This window comes from Artibeus jamaicensis, unplaced genomic scaffold (assembly GCF_021234435.1).
Source record: "Artibeus jamaicensis isolate MK-2021 breed Jamaican fruit bat unplaced genomic scaffold, CSHL_Jam_final contig_332, whole genome shotgun sequence".
In the NCBI taxonomy this organism is placed as follows: Eukaryota; Metazoa; Chordata; class Mammalia; order Chiroptera; family Phyllostomidae; genus Artibeus; species Artibeus jamaicensis.
The window spans coordinates 35,385,951-35,407,548 of record NW_026521788.1 but is presented as its reverse complement, the minus strand read 5'-3'; the positions used below and the strand labels follow the sequence as shown (position 1 = coordinate 35,407,548).

Here is a 21,598-nt window from a genome sequence, read left to right as displayed (position 1 = left end):
AATTATCTGTTATCCCACTATTTTCTAAGATAAAGCAGCTATTTGACTAAAATGGAAACTGAAGTACCAGGTAACTTACAGAATTGTGAAAACACAGCAATTGTTCAAGTCCTACCCAATCAAGGTTTGAAGTGTATGTGTGTGTAGAAGGGAGTGTGTGAAATGACAGTTTGCAAAAAAAACAACCAACCAAATGAGCAGTATTTAAATATTTGTGTGAAAAATGGTATCCAAGAAAAAGTAACACTGTGGAAGTCAATGTTGAAAAGAACAAGAAACTTTTGATAATTATGGACTTTATTTTTATTTACTAGGCCAACATTATGAGGAAAGACTTTACATCCAGTTCTTATAATTCATTTTACAAGCAAATTCTAATATACAGTATTTACTCTGAACTGGTTTTTTAAATCAGTGGGAAAAAATATTGCAGGTATTAAAAGACTGTGGTGTTTTCTGTTTTTAGTTAGTAATGACTTAGAGACTTTAAATTCTTAGGGTCAGTATTATTTTGGTGATGCTTTACCAAGGAGAAAATGGATAGCTTTTCCCCAACAGCGTTAAAACATAAGATGTATCTTCAGTTAACAGCATAGTTGTAGACTGGTGCCCACCATCACAATAATTTATTCATACATATTCTTTCAAATTACTGCAGCAGAAAAATTGAAGAGAGGTGTGGAAAGAAAATTAGAACAATCTAATCCAAGCATCAGGATTAAGAAAAATAGCAAGGCCATCGTCCCCAAGGAAAATATCAGGTATTTGTATTACAGCTATAATTAATTTTTGAATGTGTGCATAAGCATGCAAACATAACCACCATAATTTATAAACATGAAAACTATTGTCTAAGTTTGAGAGTAAACTAAAATGTGCTGCAGTCTTGCTGATCTTCATTGCAAGCCTATTTGGTGACTCCAAACAGGAATCCCCGTGCCCTAGAGACCAGGAAACTGGCACGACAACTCTGCTCAGAAACGAAACGTGTACCTGTGTGTCTGTACCACCATCTACGCTACAGGAAGATTTAGAAATGACAACTATAGGAGGAACATGTTCTCTTTGATGCACTGTGTAAAATACTTAAGGGGTCAATGAAACATTCAAAGAACGTAGTGCTTTAATGGGAAAAGTGACATGCTGAGAATATAATTCTGTGAAAGGCTATACTTCAAATAGCAACAATAAGAAATTTATTTCAACAAAAAAGCCACACCCAACAGGAAGCATTTCAATATTTCAGGCACAGTTCCCAGCAATTAAGCTCATTTAAAGTGCAAATCTGATATTTTCTTTCATATTCAGGTTTTTACTTGTTAAAATACTTAGTAGATTCCCTAAATATCTATATAAATACAATGAGTAGTAGTCCATATGCCTGATAATATTGCACAAATTAAAATGAGAATTCCAAAGAAAAATGCTTAGAGGGTCTCAGTCCTTATTATAAACATTCTAAATGATTAGCCATCTAAATGATGGAATCCTTTAATGCATTAAAAGCATCTGCATCTGTACTGATAAACTCCTTGGGGCCTAGACCAAGCTTTCCTTAAAAGAATTTGCTAGTCATCCCATTAACAGCCAAATGTATAATTCTATCTACATGAGTGTTTCTCTTTCACAAATGTGAAACTTAACCAATCCCCAGAAAATTTCCTCAGGACTTGGAATTCATATACTGCAACCATCTTCACTGAAAACACAAGAACTAAGAAAAGTGATCTGAGTGCTTGTGGAGGGGATTTTGACAGAGCTGATTTACAGAAGTACTAAACAGAGATTAAGGTGAGCTACATCCTCACCTCATTTCTGAGTTCATGGTTACTAAGGAGCAGCCTAACATAATACTCTTGCAGTATTGAAAGAAAACTGCAGGCAAATACTTTATTGTTTTGTGCAAGCATCCTAATTTTTTCCTCTTAAATATATATATATATATATATATATATATATATATATATATCCTTAATCAGCCTTCTGTTAAGATTAAGGCTCAACAAAGGTACAGAGTTTGAACTGAGGGGTTGATTCAAATTCATCAGGGAGAAAGAAAGAGAAGAAAAATATCGGAATAAACGAATTGCAGAAGTCACTATTTTTATGTAATAGACAAAGACATCTCCCTCAGACTAGGGGGTTAAAAATGATGTAAAAAACTAAAACTTTCCCTTAAAGATAAAGGCTTACTTGTAAGTAATTGTACACAAGAGTCTATGTGTGTGAGTGTTACAAGCTGTGAAGTTGGCTCCACCTCCTGGCAACCCTTTGAATGAATGACGTCCACAACATCCTGTCCTCACCAGCCCTGCTCAGCTCCTGCCAACTCATGCCTATCACTTACTTTACCGAGTCGATCCATCTCATAGCTGGTCTTCCTCTTTTCCTGTTGTCTTCTAGTTTCCCAGTATTGTCTTTTCCAAAGATCCCTGCAACTTCTAAATTAACCAAAACCCTCCTAATTCACCAGTTGATGTTTTACCTTAAAGAAATATAGGGTGATAGTATACCATTTGCAAAATAAAAGTTTTCTTTCTCCTTCAAAATGAAGGGCCACATGTACCCACTTAGAGCTGCAGCCATCACTGGTCATTTCTATGAACAAACAAAGAGTTTTGCTGGCATGTCTAGTCACTTTATACTAACAATATCTGGACAATGTGACAAACTTTCTGAACTAGTGTGCTTCTCCTGAAGAAGTCTTGTTGAACGAGAATATGATGCTCTCCTGTTACCAAATCCAAGAATGGTTTGTAACCAGTGAATAGCGAATTCACTCTAATGGTAAGGGAAGACTGCATCTAAATGGTAGCAATCACCTCTCGAACTTTAAAGTAAAACGGGTGTCAAACTCATTTCCACGGGGGGCGGGGCACATCAGCCTCCTGGTTGCCTTCAGACGGGTGAATGTAACTTTAGGACTGCAAAAATGTAACTGCTCCTTAACAGTTAAGTGAGAGCTCAGCGCTGCCACAGGGTAAAGACAAGGTGGAGAACAGGATTCGGCCCACAGGCCTTGTGTTTGCCACCTGTGCAGCAAAATACATGCTGTTATTTTTCTAAAAAGGGGGCACACAATTTCACCAATGTACATTTTTTAAAAGGAATCCGTACAAATTTGAGTGACTTCCAAGTATATGAATTCGAAGTATATGAAAAGTTTTGTTGATACATTTTTAAGGTCAGCTGATCACAACAAAAATTTACACTGTAAAAACATATCTCTTTGAAAGACTATAATTCTAATTAAAGGAGAAAGAAACAGGCAAATGACCTAAAGAGGACATGATTTGAGAGAACAAGAGGGCAAATTTACCGAGCCATCTGAAGCACGGCCCACAGTGTGATTAGATTAGTTTATCTGGTCCCTTGGGGGTTCCACCGCTACCTTCCTAGCATATTACATAAGCATATTGCCATTGAAATATCTTTTAATGAAACATAATTTCCCTCTATAATTCTATTTTGTTTCTAAAGTCTACTTTTCAAGAAAACTGTCATTCAAACATATACCAACATAAAAGGGAAGTCTGGAAAACTTAGCAAAACCAAAGTACTGTGAATCCTATCTTTCTCAAGACAGTCTTACTTCTTTATAATTACTGTCAGAATATTTTAACTTGTTTTGCTGAAGAAAAGAATCTTAAATCCCTATTTATGGGATATTTATAGTCCCTCAAAGTTTTGTGCAAACATTTCAAGTCCATTATTTCAGTCTTCAGATAGTGAAAAGTAAATAAATATACACATTACAATAAGGACAATATATATGCGATGGAACTCTAGAACACCTATCATGGATCCATAAGTGTATAGGGCTTAAAACTGAATTACCAGCAAAACTCTAGCACCAACACGTTGTAAATGAATATACCTTTATGTGCAGGTTTCAAGATATATCTCAAGCTTTCCAAAATTTATCCAGTACCCAAAACAAACACAATGATGTGTGTATACAACAAAATGTTTAAGTAATATATAAATGGTTTATATATAATATGAAACATTTTAGCCTGGGGTATTTGGTAAATAAACACTGAGAGTAGTTTGCTGATCCGAGGGAAAATAAAACTTACACAGACTTCCCATTAAAGGCCTGATCTCCTTTACTTATCACAGAGCTTTTGCATAGACCTTTTAAATATACAAACCACTGGCCAGAACTTTGCTTACAGACTACCATCTTCTATTATCACCAAATCTTTATTTAAAATACTACTATATTCAGAAGAGGGACAAGTGAAAAAAAGGATTTGAGAACCACAATTAATGCAGACCTTAAAAGGACTAAATAAGCAAAGCACATTTCTTGCCTGCTAGGTGAAATATTATGGATTTTCTGATGTGCAAAGGTATGGACAACATGATTAGAACTGTCTGTAGGCTTCTGAGATGGGTAAGCAAACTTTGTGTTTACCTGAGACAAATAATACTCAAATGCTAGGTGCTTCAACCAGAATATAAAATGGAAAAGCCCAAACTAGAAGGATCCACGTTTTAATTTTTGAGATTTTGCAAGCTCCATCATGGCAGCAAACTGCATGTAAAGCTATTACAGAACAGATTGTTTTTTAAAACAACAAACTGGCAACTGATGGCTAGGTACTTAATGTATCTTTGGTTTAGGAAGACGAGAATACCGATTAGAGGCCAAACAATCCCCAGAATTCAAATTGCCATTCGGATTCTGCATGATCTCTTTTCTTTTTGTTAGTGGCCTCGGGATGCTTGTCTTGGCCTGAAAGTTTTGAGCCTCTGGTCGGGGGCTGCTTATTTGTTTTTGTTTGAAAGAGCTAGAAGGAGGGCGGAGCTTAGATGCTTTTACACTTAGATTATTTGCAAGATTTGTTTGACTAGATGTTAGCTTAAGTTTTGCTGAATTACATGGTGCGATTATTGGTGAATTCTTGTAAGTGGGAGTCCTACTTGAAGATGATTCAGCAACTGAAGGAGGTACCAAAGAATTTAAGATGGATGGCTTAAAAAGCTGCGAGGATTTGGGCTGACATGTGTAGTCCTCCAATGAAAACTGATCTCTTCCAACTCTCTTAGCCTGGTCTACTGCACTTGACTGGCTAAGTGTTTGAGGAGAAGTGGGTACAGTCTGCAAGTCATTAATTTGATCATTTGCCAAATGGTAAGGCTCTTGAGCATCCATGGTCGTGTTCAAGTTTGCTTCTGAAGATATACTCTTAGCCGCATCCTTAGTGAATTGCAGGCTTGAGGAAAAAGGCCGGTCTTCCACACCACAGTTGCTTTCTTGTTGCAAGTTATACGTAAAGCTTTCATCCAGATGCGCAATACTCTGATGTATGCCCTGGGCTGTGCATTCACTGTGGTCCTCGATATGTTGCGATTTTATTAGTTTTCCCTGGGTGTGGTCTGTGGGTCTGGGAAGGCTGCTGGAAGGCTGTAGTACTTGAGGCTATTAAAATTAAAAACAACATTAGCAACAATTCATTTTAGAAATGCCAACTAGAATTAATATAAGTTCCAATTAGTTGTGTTGGTAATTATTATGTTTTAATGAGAAATATGTTCTTTGAAATTAAAAAAAATGAATTGTATATTCAACTAAATTCATGAGACACAGAGTGCTAATACAACAAAAATGATACAGGCAGTAAACACTAAACAAGATCCAAAATCCAACAGAAAAGAAAAAAACTTAAAGTACTTATTTACTGTTGAAAAGTTTCCTGACTTAACTGATTCATTAAGTATGTAAAACTTTATGTGAGAGATTGACAGAAAGATTTGAAAGATTTCCATAGCACTTTAGTTTAATCTCCAAGAAGCATTCAAACAGTAACTGTGACCTTCAGAATATTACCAGTTTTCAACATGTTTTTAAAAAGAAAAGCTGTATACCACTTTACCACACTTGACTAGAGGAAGTAGTAATTTAAAAGTGTTGAGGTTACTTTGGTGAGCTACACAGAAAAAATTTCTTCTCTCACAGGATTTACATTTGATACAGATTATAAACACAGAAAACTCTAAGGTACTTCAGGATAACGGGAAGTACTATAGACAAGCTAGAAGTGGGTAATAGAAAGTAACTAGTAGTGACAGAGGAAGTTATTGAAGGTCAAGGAAGGTACTGTGGTCTGACCATAGTAATTTAGACTAGGTCCTGTGTTTCAAAGGTCCTGCATATCACATAACACACACACACACATAAATTTGATACAAAACACTCGAGTGCATTTGTCACTTCCAATTTATCTTGGCACAATGTTGGCATTAACCTTAAACACCTATCCTAATGGCTAATGGCACTCAGATCCCAGGGAAAGGCCGGCCCGTCTTTGCCTTACAGAGATGATGGCACATGGTGGGCTCCTAGAAAATATTTACTCAAGGAAGAAATCAAGTATGTATTTAACTCTGATTAACTGGGCATAAGACAGGACCATGGCTCTGCAAAGAATCATTTGTTCCCTCATAAATATGCTCTTTACTTTTTCCTAGTTTTGAAACGCCTTGTCCCACAAATACGGCCTTCCATCCTTGTGAAATTGATGTGAAAATGAAATATGAAACAAACTATCTTCCTAGAAATAAGGGGATATGAAATTGTCAGAATATGCTATGGAGACATTGTACAATACTTTTCTTCATGATCTAGATAATACATTTTACTCATTAAAGATAATTGAAATTATTTGTTTATAAATTCAAACGAGTAAAATTTAAAAACGATAAAAAATAAAAGTGTCAAGGTGCTGTACCTCTATCAAGAATAAGGTTTAAAGATTATATTCTCAGTTGATATGAAATTCTAGTTCAACAAAAAGGGGTCAATACACATAGCTAATGCTCCCTTTAATATTCTTGTTGAAAGGTTTTAGAATAAAATGTTTTCACAGCGTATTTATTCTGTCTCACTGCCATATGAGGGATCACCTAAGGTTTTGCTATGGCTAACATATAGAAAACAGATTTACCCTGCCCAAGAGTGAATATCCATTTAGTAAATTAAAAATGATCAGCCTTTGGAATGACGGCTGAGATTAAAACAAATCTGAAATTGCCTGTCACTTGAACTAAAGCTCAGAAGCCCACAATAGCAAAGTTCTTACAGAGGCCAATGTGCCTTGCACACACATTTCTGGAGCTCACTGTGTGGTTCTCTTCTATACAAGTCAGAGGAAACCTGCTACTTCCATTATTTTTGTGCATTCAGTAAAGACATATAAATCTTAAAGTCATCTTTCAGTGGCTCAAATGGTTTACATGGGGCAGAGCCTACTGATCATGTCCTGCCTGATACAGGGATGGTTGCTATATATGTATAAACACACTCATACACACATACACACACACTTATACTTTGTGTAAAATAATATGGGCTGAAAATATTGAAAACCTTGGCACAGGGCTTTGAAACATGAACTTAAAGGACCATTTTTTTAATTAATAAAATAACTTTTTAAAACCATGCCAATCCATAAACAAATCTACATAGTATATCTAATTTCTGCAACAGAAGGGGTGAATTTTTTTATACTGACTGCATTGTTTGTTTGCCACTTTTCCCACCTTCTTGACTAGCACTTGAACTATGGTTGCCAGGGTCAGCAATCAGGGATTAGATCATGGCATGTAACTGGGGACTTCTTGAGAACAAAGTTCACTGATTCTTGGAGGGATGTTTGGCCATGATGGTACAGGGCTGACTTGCTATTTAAAAGATAATAAAACCAAGACAGTGACTACTCAAAATTAATACACAGAATATGTTACATTAAATTCATATTTTAGAAAGCCCTGGCTGGCATAGCTCAGTGGATTGAGGGCAGGCCTGCGAACCACACGATTGAGGTTCGATTCCCAGTCAAGGCACATGCCTGGGTTGCAGGCCAGTTCCCGGCAGGGAACTCACAAGAGGCAACCACACATCGATGTTTCTCTCCTTCTCTCCTTCCCTTCCTCTCTAAAGATAAATAAATAAAATCTTTTAAAAAGTATTTAAAAAATATCTTTAAAAAATTCTTCTTTTAGAATGTTTAAAATAAATAAGCCAACTCAGTTTTTACTTAAAGTGAAATATCCTAGACTTTAAAGTCAGTGGGCATTTTTATAATAAATCACCATAGAGATTAACTGTCCTTCAAGAATGAAGGTGCTTAAAGAAAGAAGAAAGGAGGAGGAAAGGGGGGAGGGAAGGGGGGAGGAGAAAGAAAGAAGAAGAAGAAAAGGTACTAAATTCACGGTGTAACTAAGTTGAAAGACTCTCCTTGGGATTCCCTTGAAAAAAATGACCATGCCAAAGTGATCATACACACTTCAGAAACTAGTAAAAATATAGAGCAGGGCCCTAATACTCAAACTAAAATCTACCAAATAGAGGTAGAAAAAACAACCAATGAGGAGACAGGACCAGCATGAAATGGTTAACTGAATGGGGATGTTTTCCCCTTTCACCCTCAAAAACAATAGTTTCAAGTTAAAAATCTTGAAGCTACCAACACCTTTGAAAATATCAGTGACAATTTAAAAATGACTTCACTGTAATATGTCTATTGCTAGTAAGAAAAAGCAGGTATAAATATGTGCTATCAGCTCAAAGCAAGGTATAACTTTGCTAATTAAGATAAAGTAATAAACTTATTAAGATAACCAAATCACCAGAAAAGGGGCACTGGGAACTGTAGATAAATTATCCATTTGCACTGTTTTGATTGCTTATATTACCCTGCCGACTACTTATCAGAGAACTAAATGGAAATAATAGAAAGATGTGTTGCTTTTATTAAATGTATGGAAGCTCCACATCAAATATAAAAGAATTAGAAAAAGACAGATTTTTTTAAAATAAAATTTTGAGTTTTTTAACTGAGGAGTTATACTGAATAATTACATTTAAAAAGTCTAGGACTTCTGGCCAAAATGGAGACATAGGTGGAAACACTGTACCTCCTCGCACAACCAAGTTTAAAGACAACAAAAGTTTAGTAACAAAAACACAATCAAAACAGATGGAATATTGAACTGTACGGAAGTCTGACAACAATGAACCATTCATTCAAACTGGTAAGAGGGGAGGAGTCAGCGGGTGGCGGAGAGGGGTCGCACAGGAAAAAGTGGCCAGACAGACCCGGGCGCACAGGCGGCAGTTAGCAGATCCCAGGCGCAGGGTGGCAACAGGCAGACCCAGTGAGAGTGCAAGACAGCTGGCTGACCAAGGTCACACATTCACACTCAGATAAACCAGGCAAAGGAGCGAGCAGTGAGACAGACTGTGCAAACCAGGGCTCCAGTGACTGGAATTAAAGCCTAAAAGCACCAACCGGAAGAACTTTCGGGGGTCGAGGTGCCGGGAGAGGTTCCCAGGCTCACAGAGAGTTCGTAGACGAGACCCACAGGGTCCTGGAGGGTGCACAAGCCCACACATCTGGGAACCAGCACCAGAAGGGTCCAATTTGCTTTCGGGAAGCAGCAGAGGGGACCAAAATCTGAGAGAGAGTGTGGAACAAGCACCATTTCCCCTCTCTGACCCCGCCCCCATATACAGCATCACAACCCAGCAACTTGGGTTGCCCTGCCCTGGTGAACACTTAAGGCTCCGCCCCTCATACCTAACAGGTGCAAACAGACCAAAACATTATGGCTCAAGAAGAAGAACAGCTCAAAACCCCAGAGCCAATACTTCTAAGAGACAAAGAGACAGCCAACCTATCAGATGAACAGTTCAAAACACAGGTGATCAGGATGCTCACAGAAGTGGTTGATTTTAGTCACAAATTAGATGAACATATGAAGGCTAAACTAAGTGAAATGAAGGGAAATGCACAAGAAACCAATAGTGATGGAAAGGAAACTGGGACTCAAATCAAAGGAATAGACAAGAAAGAGGAAAAAAAATGACCACACAGAAAAGGATGAAGAAACAAGAATTCAAAAAAATGAGGAGAGGCTTATGAACCTCCAGGGCATCTTTAATGTTCCAACATCCTAATTATAAGGGTACCAGAAGGGGAAGAGGGAGAGCGACAAGTGGAAAACTTATTTGAACAAATAATAAAGGAGAATTTCCCCAATCTGGTCATGGAAATAGACTTACACACCAAGGCACATCATAATTACATTACCCAAGATTAAAATCAAGGAGAGAATCCTAGAAGCAGCAAGAGATAAGGGGACAATCACCTACAAAGTAGTTCCCATCAGACTGTCAGTGGATTTCTCAAAAGAGACCTTGCAGGCAAGAAGGGGCTGGAAAGAAGTATTCCAAGTTATAAAATCCAAAGACCTACATCCAAGATTACTCTATCTAGCAAAGTTTTCATTTAGAATGGAAGGGCAGATAAAGTGCTTCTCAGATAATGTCAAGTTCAAGGAGTTCATCCTCACCAAGCCCTTATTATATGAAATGTTAAAGGGACTTACCTAAAAAAAAGAAGATAAAAAATATGAACAGTTAGAAGACAGCAAACTCACAGTTATTAACAACCACACCTAAAACAAAAGCAAACTGAGAGGATAGCTAGATCAGGAGCAGAACCATAGAAATGGAGATCGCACGGACGGTTAGCGACAGGGGAGTGGGAGAAGGAGAAGGGGGGATAAGGTACAGAGAATAAGTAGCATAGACGGTAGGTAGAAAATAGACAGGGGGAGGTAAGAATAATATGGGAAATGTAGAAGCTAAAGAACTTGTGACGCATGGACATAAACTAAAGGGGGGAATGGTGGGGGACGGGGTGTACAGGGTGGAGGGGAATGAAGGGGGAAATGGGACAACTGTAATGGCATAATCAATAAAATATATTTTAAAAAGTCTAAACTATTGCTTGATTACATTAAATCAGTGGATTCTGAATAATGAATAAATAACATAGATTTTTATTTTTACTAAAAGTGGTATGATATAATTTCCCTACCCTAAAATAAATGTATTGCTGTACTGTTTCCTTGAAAACTAGTTTGGAAGTCAATTCTACTATATTAAAGAAAAAAGTCCCTTATATTTTTATGGTTGCCAGATAAAAGGGAGCTGGAGAGAATAGGAGAAAAAGGTAAAGGGGTTTAAAAGTACAAATTGGTAATTACAGAATAGTTATGGGGATGTAAAGTACAGCATAGGGAATATAGTCGATAATATTGTAATAACTGTGTATAACTACATATGTTGTCAGATGGGTATGAGATTTATCAAGGTTATTACTTCTTAAGTTATATAAATGTCTAATCACTGGGTTGTATACCTGAAACTAATATAATATTGTATGTCAACTGTAATTTAAAAATAATTTTAAAAAAGTCTCTTGAAAAGATCAAGATATGACTATAGCAAGGATCATGGAAATGACTTGCTCCTGGTATGAGGAAGATTGTGCAGGGCTGGTCACCCACCAGGGGCTGGACTGTCATTAATTTCCTACTGGTAAGTTGAACAGCAAGCTGCCTCTTCATATCTAGCAAGCCAAAAGGAGATGTATTCTGATAGCTTGTTGCTTGCAGTACAATTTCCCCAAATACTAAACATTCAACTGTATTAATATAAAGGCAAAATGTTGACAATTCATCTTGATCCCATTCACTACTGCTTCTGTGCCCTCAGACATCTTTAGAATGAATTCTAAATATAAAAAGACCTCATATTTTTATGGATAATAAGGTCAACAGGAAGGAAGATTAAAGACCATTCATTCATGTTTTTAAAATGTCAATGACGTGTCATGCACTGTTAGGTATAGGAAAACATGGAGCCAACAATGCATTCCTTTAGTTGAGAGGCCTTGTGAAGAAGGTAGGTAAACAAATGATGAGGCCATGTCTCAAGTTTAACAACACAAGAAACAAAGAAAACATTTTCCTGATTAGGGAAGTCATAGAGGGCATCCAAGAATCACAACATCTCAACTGAATTTTAAGATGAGCATGGTTTGCCAACTAGACACAAAGGGAGGAGTAATCAGTGTATAGAGAACCAGTGTAGAGCACAGAGGCAAACAGAGAGCATGGTATGTTCTAGTAACTTCAAACTCTTAGACTGAACTGGGAAAACAGAATGCTGGTGAGAAGCAGAGGCAAGGATCAGCTCCTGAAGGTTAATAAGTACGTCTGACTAGTGCAGCTGATGGATTTTAAGCAGCAGAACCATTATGATCCAACCTATATTTTATCATGTCTCTGGTAGAACCACTGAGGTATGTAATGGGGTTGGGAGGGGGCTGAGAATGTATGCAGAACAGCCAGGTAGTATGGTATTGCTACTAGCCCAGATGATAAATCATAAAGGTCTAAAATTAGGATAGTGAAAGAAAAACTGGAAAGGACTGAAAGAGATTTTGAAGGTGGAACAGGTAAGTGGCTGTTCAGGAGGAATTTAAGATAAGTTCCAGATTTCTGGTTTGGGAGATGCAAGATGAAGCACTGCCCTGTATCGACAATGACACACACACACACACACACACACACACACACACACACACACACGCCTCTGGGGAAATTGCTCATTCATTTCATAGCCTCAGTAGACCCTGACTCAGGGCAAAAGGAACCCCCACTACTGGAGGGGCTTCAGGAAACTCATGCTGTAGTTACAAATAAGTGGAACTTTGTTACTCGTCCCTTGCAATGTGTAAAAGGGTTTGTTACTGGAGCTTTAAAATGTGGACCCATCCTCAGACATAAGAGCTAAGAGCTTCTAACTGGGCTCAGTAACTTCAAGTCTTACTTTAGTTAGATACATACACTTCACACTATTCTGTTAATTCTCAGATGCAAGAGTTACAAGTGTCAAAGTCAAGAGTGCAGTGACAGGCACCACTGGGTAATTAATTGTGCAAGGGATTGGTAGGCATCTTCATTGATAATCTTAAATGTCTATTTTGAGCTACTACTTACAAAGATAACAAGAGACTCTGAGCTCCTAGAGGCATGTACCATGTTTTATTCATTTTTATCACTGTAGTTGGTCTCCCTAGTATTTAGCATATAGTAGAGAATACACACACACACACACACACACACTGCACATTTGCTAGAAAAATGAATAAATAAATAAATAAGTAAATGAGTATTAGTGAGTGGTATAATCCAGAATTACTACTTTGGTAATAATTATCAAAATGATACTTCTTTATGAGATCAATGATGCAGCACTAATAATCAAATAAAACAAGTTTTAAAAAACACTGATGAAAAAAATCTTATAAACAAAAATGTTTGCCCTAAATAAATTTGGGCTTAGCTTAATGATTCATGTATAGAAGGATAACAAGAAAGATTATGTTTTTTAACTTGAACTCAGCTAAACCACAAATGTTTTTTGCTTGGAAACTAAGTATTTCTGCATAAAATGAGTTGTAAATATTGTTTTAAGCACTTAGCTACTTTCCATTTCTAATTCTAATAATTAAATATAATGAATAATTTATATAATTCATGTACAATACTTATCATAGGACCTCTTAGCATATCAAATATGCACAATAAATGTTACCTATAATTTAGGTGTAAAAATGATGAGTTTAGGCCATGTCTTTTTGTAACTGGGTCTTGAAAAAAAAGAGGCACATTCTATAGCAGTATAATAATAAACTAGTTGCTACAGAATAAGAGGTCTCAGGGCTCCAAATACATATTTCGGTAGTGTTGGTTACATCTAAATGTTTTAAATCCATAGCTGGCCCATGTGATATGACACAGAAGTCAAGCTTCCATGTCCAGGTTCCATAAGGGCCTCTCTGGAGATGTACTGGGCTAGGACATGCAAGGCGCTTTAAAGTTCAGAAAGAGCCCTGGCTGGTATGGTTCAATGGATTGAGCACTGACGTGGGAACCAAAGGGTCGCCGGTTCGATCCCCAGTCAGGGCACATTCCTGGGCTGTGGGCCAGGTCCCCAGTAGGAGGCATGAGAGAGGCAACCACATATTGATGTTTCTCTTTCTTGCTCCCTCCCTTCCCCTCTGTCTAAAAATAAATACATAAAATCTTTTATTTAAAGTTCAGAAAGAATTTACATATGGCTATATGAAGAAGCTAGTACAACACAATATGGAATCATTTAGCTCTTCAAGTCAGATTAATTTGGGTTTTGAGTCCTGAGTCTATCACTATCAGTGAGACATCAGGTAAAATTATCTTGCTACTCTAAGTTGGAATTCCATAATTTATAAAATGAGAATAACAACAGTAATCTACATCACCTCGAATCACTGTAAATATTAAATGATAATATACATACAAAGTGCTTAGTATAATGCCTGACACATTACAAATACTTGAGAAATATTCTGGACTAAGAACAAGGTTTCCTTTCTTCCAAGGATAGAGAGCCAGACTCTAATTTTGTATGTATGATCTCTAAATATCACAAGACCCTAGGTGAAAGGTAATGTTCTTTCGGTAAATAAGGAAACTGAGGTTAAAGAAACTTAGTAACATGTCTAATTCACACACGTTAGCAAAGGGCAAAGCTAGAATTTGAACCCAGAGAACTTAAAATGCAGTGCTAAAACATTATTATTCTGTGCTACTTGGGTAATTACAGTGACTTTCAGAATATGCAACATAACCAGATATTATTTTAAAACCTCAACAGATATACTCAATACCAACATTCAGATAATGGATAATACCCTATTTCCTTCTTAGCTGATCTATCCTACACAGGATAATTCCCAAACACCAAATGCAAGCCACACGGTAGAGCAGTATTTTTTGGAAACAGTGGTCCCAAGTGGCCCACTTGAAAAAATATACTGAATACAAGGAAAGGCTAATCAGCACTCATCACTAAGAAAAACTTCAGCTTTGCTTAGTAGTTCAAAGATTTCTAGCATTACCATAAGAAAAAAATACTCATATCAGTTTCTGTAAGGGTTCTTGTTCTACAGTCACCAACAATAAGATGGCAGCTAGATACGTCAAGTCCTGATGGAGTAAAAATATTTGTGTGTAAGATAGAAAGCAGCAAATGTTCTGAAGTGAAACAATGCTACTGCACAATAGAAACAGGAATTACTTAAAGTTATTTTCTTGGTACATATGAGTTTATTACTACTAAATACATTTTAAAGATTAAAAGAACGATGGATATAGTGCCATCTGTAACATGCCTATAATTTCATGCAGACTGACATGCATCATGCAAACTAGGGGGGAAAAACAACCAAAAAAGTGATTATGAGAAAGGTGGTAGGAAAAAATCTGAAATTGTACTGTACCACGCTTTGTCAGAGAAGTAATGGACTAACTTCTCAACTCCTTGCCAATGGCATAATGGGAGAGCAGAGACAAGAAAAAGACAGGACAATGGCGTCAGAGACCACACACAACACCAAAGAATTGCCATGACTGGGCAACAGCCTTGCCTTTGTTGTTTTTTCTAGACATTATTATTTAATAATGTTTGTATGAAATAAAACAATTTAATAGAGTTAGACTTTCCTGTTAAAGTGTTACACTTTCTTGCAAGTTAATACAAATATTTATGTCTACAGAACAGTGTATGTAAAAGTTCTCACACTTAAAAGGAACCACTTGAATTTTTCCAAATAAAATATTTAAAAGAATCTTGACATAATTTAATATTCATTTTCCAAATATCTAAAATGTTTAGCTCCATGTAATCCCTTATGGAAAAAGTAGACATTATTGTTAATAATTTCAGGTTCTTCTGTGTTATAAACTAAATATAGTTCAGTATTTGTTAGTTTACTTTTTTGACTGCTGCTGCATTAAAGACCAATTAATCATGATCTGATCTTCACATATGTCTTAAATATAATGTTCTAAATTATTAATGAGGCTCCACACATCACTAGAGATAAAGACATGACTGGATCCTAGTACAACTACGGTAGTCCCCTCTTGTCCACAGTTTCAGATACCTGCGGTTTTCAGGTAACCTGTAATCAACCATGGTCCAAAAATATTAAATGGAAAATTCCAGAAATAAACAATTCATTAAGTTTTTAACTGTGTGTTGTTCTGAGTAGTATGATGAAGTCTTGCCCAACCTCACCTATGATGTGAATCATCCTTTGTCTAGTGTATCCACACTGTATATGCTACCTGCCAGTTAGTAACTTAGTAGCTCTTTTGGTTTCATATCTACTGCCACAGTACCACAGTACGTATGTTCAAGTAACCCTTAATTTACTTAATAATGGCCCCAAAGCACAAGAGTAGTGATACCAGCCATTAGAATATGCTCAAGAGAAGATGTAAAGGACTTCTTCTTTAAATTGAAAAGGTTTGTGTGTACAGGAAGAAAAATGGTATATATATAAAAAATTGGCACTATCCACAGTTTCAGGCATCACGGAGATCTCATAATGCATATCTTGACAATGAAGGGAGACTACTGTAAATTAAATGAATTAGGCTTTATAATTCACAGGAGCCCAATCATAGCTTCCAAGATTTCTTGGGAAGTGCATACTTATTTCCTTGTATCTTAGAATGGTGCTTCTTAAACCTCAGAGAACTTAGAAAACATACTTGATTTATAAATATAAATTATAAATAAGCAAATTCTAGAGTAAGAAATTCAACAGCTCTTCTAAGTTGATCAGTTAACTGCTTTTCCAAACTATCAAAGCAGGTAACAGTGACTTAAGCAAGCATTCACTGCTCAGGCACAATCAGTGTAAGATGCTCAATTTTCATATCTCTAAGACACAGAACTCATCAGCATCTACTTTTGGGATGCAGAGTAGTTCAGAAAATAAAACTAAGTAACATCATAATAGTGCAATTCCACTGGCATGATCACATTTATCCAGAGTCAGATACCAAAGAAGCTAGTTATAGCAACAAATTCGGCTAACAATCCCCAAATCTGCAGAGCAGGTTGTTGTAAAAGGCTTATACAGAAAACAGTAATTGCTGTGTTTCTCATAATTGCAAATTGTTGAGAGAGAAACAAACCCATGCCCAGGATTATGGGACAGTGTACTGGACCATGAATTTGGTGCACATTTCTAGTCAGTTAACCAATGACTGTACTAAACAGCACTAGAATTAGCTGTAAAAATGGACAAAGAACCATATCCTACATTAACCACATATCGAAAAATTAGCTTAGTGTACAATTGAATTGTTCAGTTTTTAATGAGTTACCCTAGATTCCATTTCATGGGAAAATATTTTATTTTTTTATGAAAAGTCACTCCTAAAGCTAATTTCTCATTAAAGCACTGAAGTTGGTAGACTCCTTATATATAAAATTAGTCATATGGTGAAGCCAATCAGATTGAGCCACATTAATGCATACCTTAAGAGCATGTTTGACAGTTCAACAATATACAAGCTTCTCCAGAAAATGCACAGCCTTTAATTAATATCATTCCAGAAATCTACTTAAGAGAAATGTTGACACTGATCTTTACACAACAATGACCTGTGCTGCAATAGTATTTTTATTTAATAGGGAAAAGTAGGAATAATACAAATGCCCAACAACAGGAGAAACAATGAAATAAATTAGAGTATATCCACATGATAATGTACTATGAAGCTATTCAAATTATGTTTTTAAGAAATATTTACTATATGAGGGGGACCTCAGGAAACCAGAATGATCTTCTGGAGGGTGGACCCCTTATGGTGCAGGCTTCCCCTGCTGGATTAATGTTCTAGGAACCCCTGTGCATCCGTGTACCCCGGGCGCTGTTGTGAGAGGCGGTGTTCAGCTTCAGGGAAATTTTTCGAGGACTATTTCAACACAGTTTCCATTTCATGACGGGTGATTTACAGGTGTACCTGCCCACACCATGCTGAGTGTTCAGCAGTAATGAACCAAAAATGGCACAACCCACATGCTCCGCCCACCCTATTTACTTGATCTCACCCCAAGGGGCAGTTTTGCTTTCCTACACAAAAGAAAGTCCTCAAAAGGAAACATTTTGCTGATGTGGAAGAGGTGAAACAAGAAATGGCAGAAGCACTAAAAGGCATCAAAATTGGTGAGTTCAAACGCTGTTTTGAGCAGTGGAAAAATGTATCAGTAGATGTGTTGCATCAGATGGAGAGGACTCTGAAGGTGACTGAAGTTTAAACATGTAATAATAAGTACATGATTTTTTAAAAGTAAATTCCTTTTGGGGGGTCCTCCCTCATATGAAAAATGTTCACATAATGATACTATGTGGGAAAAAGAGCAAAACAAAAAATTAGAATAAAATATGTGAGTATCATATGTCCTAAGAGAAAGTATTATTTCATGAATCTTTTGTCTTGAATGTTAAATATACACACAAATGGTGTGGAGTTTCAAATGCATAGCTTTATTCAATAAATACATACAGGCTGTAATCTAAGTGTTGTTTTTCAAAAAGGTTTGTGAAACAACCTGAAGGTTATAGAGAAGCAGGAGGATATAAGACAGTATAATTATCATTCTTAATGAAATTCTGGTAATATCATTAGTTAGTATAATATAAATTTAGAAATAAGGCAATATTACAAGAGCCTGCTGGGCTATTAAGACATATGGCTATTGAGACATAAATATGCATTTGTTTTTTTTGGTGTTTAAAAACAATTTTTTTCTTCCCACCTATGTTATTCACATATTAAGGTAAAGACAGGTGAGATTTCTAAATTCCTTTAAGCAAGGTGTTAAATAGCAAATTTTAAGTTATTCTAGGCATGGGAAAAAGTTGGTATTATCTCAAATAAACTTTTTTGAGAAGTCAAGAATTCCTAGAAGCATATGCTCTAGCAAGAAATGCAGAAAACTGTACTTGAACAACAATAAAATTCAAAATTATTTAATTAAAAAATGCTATTTGAGATTATCATTAAGGCTTTTTACTTTTACAAATAGTAAATAACTTTTATAGTTATTTTTATTAAATTTTCCACTATTGAGTAGGTTATTTTTTTCTAATTTTACACAGTTGGTAATTAGAAAGACTAAACCAATGCCAGTTAAGTCAATTTGGACAAAGGCTGAAGTGCCTACTGACAATATATAGGAAGAACTACTACATGTAGATATTTTCTGCTAATTCAGAGAAAATTTTGAAATTGGAGAACAAACATCCTCAAACTGACACTAGTAATACACTAAAGAAAAGAAATGCAAGTCAAAACGTTCTGAGAAAGAAAAAAATACTTGAAGACTAGGATTTTCCTTGTATCTCCATTTTTGTAGAGTTATTCTTAGATTCAGAAAAGGGCATACTGGGCTATTGCAGCTTCCCAGAATGACCAGAGCTAAATACTCCCTGCAACCATTAGTTATTTCACTCTGCATATTGATACCAGGCTATCTTTTTTATGGGGGGATGTCTACTACTTTTATACATTAAAAAAATAATAATAAAAAGCCAAGTAGCAGATGGCCTTACTAATGACTGATAGGTAACCCTACCTGGCTTCTAACATTTAGAATTAAAGGCAGTTCACTTTAGTGGATGTTCAAGAGGGCATCAGAAAGAATGTATTAATGGAACAGATTATAATGCAGGTAAACTCTCTCAACTAACTACCATCACTTACAGAATTAAATTCTCTAAAAAATCAGAACTAGAAATCACATATTAACTGAATGTGGAAACAAATATTATTTCACTGAATATGTTTAGTGAAGGAAAGAGAGATATGAAAAACGAATGGATTTACTCTCATAATTCCATACCCTTTTCTTTCTCTATAATTTATTATTAAAAAATAAATAATGATTTCACTTAGTACATGCTTCAGCTGTTCTCAGGGTAAATTCAAAATAGTTCAGTAGTTTAGAAAATATTTCTTCTCTAAAGGAACCTTTTAAGCTCAGCTGTCAAAAAGCTAAGAACAAGTCATCTAGTCACCACTTTCCACAAACAGGGTTGTGGGAAGTCTCAATGATCAAGTAAGTCCCAGGCCCAGTTCTCTAAGCTGTATTAGCCATCAGAACTTACCTAAGAAAAGACTCTAAGTACATGCATCTTCTCCTAGATGGTTATACATCCAAACTCTAGAGAACCAAAACTTTCTTTTTACTAACTTGGAGATTCAAAAAAAAGAAGATTTGATCTAGAAAAACTAGAAACACGGATCGTAATAGTAGTGTTGCAAGACAGTGCTGCTTCATACATGGAAATAAAGAGAGGGCTCTAAAGCCAAGAGGAAAGGAGGAAGAAGCATTTGAAAATAAAGAGCCAATAACTCAGGAAAGGAACAAAAAAAATCTAAAGCTACACAAATACGAAACTAGTGAATGAATGTTTCTGAGAAACAAGTTTTAAAAATAAATCTAAAACTATCTGCAATACAGAATAATTAACCTTAAACTTCAAGCCCATTATTATAGCTAGCTGAGGGGAAGGAGAATAGGGAAAAGGAGTGGTGGGGAAAAAGAATAGGTACTCAAAGCAAGCTTCAGTAAATTCAAGGTAGGTGTGTTAATCTGAGCTAAACCTGTCAACCAGGCTGTTTACTGGCTACAAACCCAAAATACATTATCATTTGTTATAACTGCACTTGAAATTCAGATCAGACCACTAGCAATTTAGCATAATTCCTTATATGCCAGAAATCTTTAAATAGAGGAGAAAAGAAATTTACTTGAAGAGAGGTAAATAAGGAAAGTTTACAGAAATGGTGAGAGATGAAAAAGGAGATGATGATAAATTCCTCTTCTCACTGCACCCACTAAACAAATTTACCTGCTAGTAAATAACTTGATATAAAAACCTATACAAACCCTCTACCATTTATCTTTAAAACAAACATTGCAAAAGTGAAGGAGAGGCATAATAGCCAAAAAATAAACTTCAAACACTGTCTCAAATTCATGTTGAGACATGAATCCTAATCCAACATACCCAATCATTTTGGTTAATTTAAAAAAATAAAATTTTATTTTTATAAATCACTTGGCTGCTTAAAATCCCACCTTTAGACCTTTGATACATCACATAAATAAGGAAAATTTATGAAAAATTGGTATGAATCACAAATAAGGCTAAATCTATGGAGAAGATGTATAAGTGACTCTGACAATATTTATATTTTTCATTAACATTAGCTTTTTTGGGTGACTTTTCAAAAAAGATAAAATATAACCAACTTACCAGATATACCCAGGTACGTAATATAAAACAAACAATGCTTTTTAATGTAAACAGATTAAAAAAAATCAAACAATTACTAAGTCATTAGAAGTGTTAGTAAACCATGCATATTCAAAAGCCATTTTTTCTGTACTTGTAAAGCGGCTGATGAATTACAAGGAATGTTAAAAAACACCTTTGAAAAATGTTTTAAAAGATTTTTATTTTAGGAGACAATGGCATAATTAAAGCCTTCTGATTAAGAAATATTTAAAGAAATGTGCAATAAGCCTGTTCCCTAAACGGAATGCATCTGTTTGTTATACCACTGCAAATAGCGTACATTTTTAACATAACTAGGTGAAAACAATTTTTATTCACATATCTCAAGGTCATGAAAAAATGCATGAAGAGACAGATGCATGTCAGTAGGTACAGGGTCACTGGCAATAGGTTTCAACAACTTTAGAGTGAAATTAACTTCAGATAGTTCTCCTAAGGTTCTGGGTGGAAGTCTATTTACATGCAATCAAAGGAAGTGTTAATTGAGAGGAGCCCAGGGAGTGCTGGCTTAGCACGTGCCTGCAGAT

The 21,598-nt window shown here is 35.9% G+C and overlaps 1 protein-coding gene across 5 annotated transcripts in view; it reads right to left on the bottom strand.

The window, feature by feature from the left end:
• Positions 1-3,169: 3,169 nt before the first annotated feature.
• Positions 3,170-21,598, bottom strand: part of CCSER2 (coiled-coil serine rich protein 2) — a 201,959-nt gene continuing 183,530 nt past the window's right edge. For 3 of the 5 annotated variants that reach the window (XM_053663911.1, XM_053663912.1, XM_037138371.2), the window contains one exon: positions 3,170-5,428. In XM_053663911.1, coding sequence (XP_053519886.1) covers positions 4,610-5,428 — 819 coding nt within the window. In that variant the 3' untranslated portion in view covers positions 3,170-4,609. The remainder of the gene's footprint in view (positions 5,429-21,598) is intronic. The other 2 variants (XM_053663913.1, XM_053663914.1) reach the window with 1 other exon arrangement.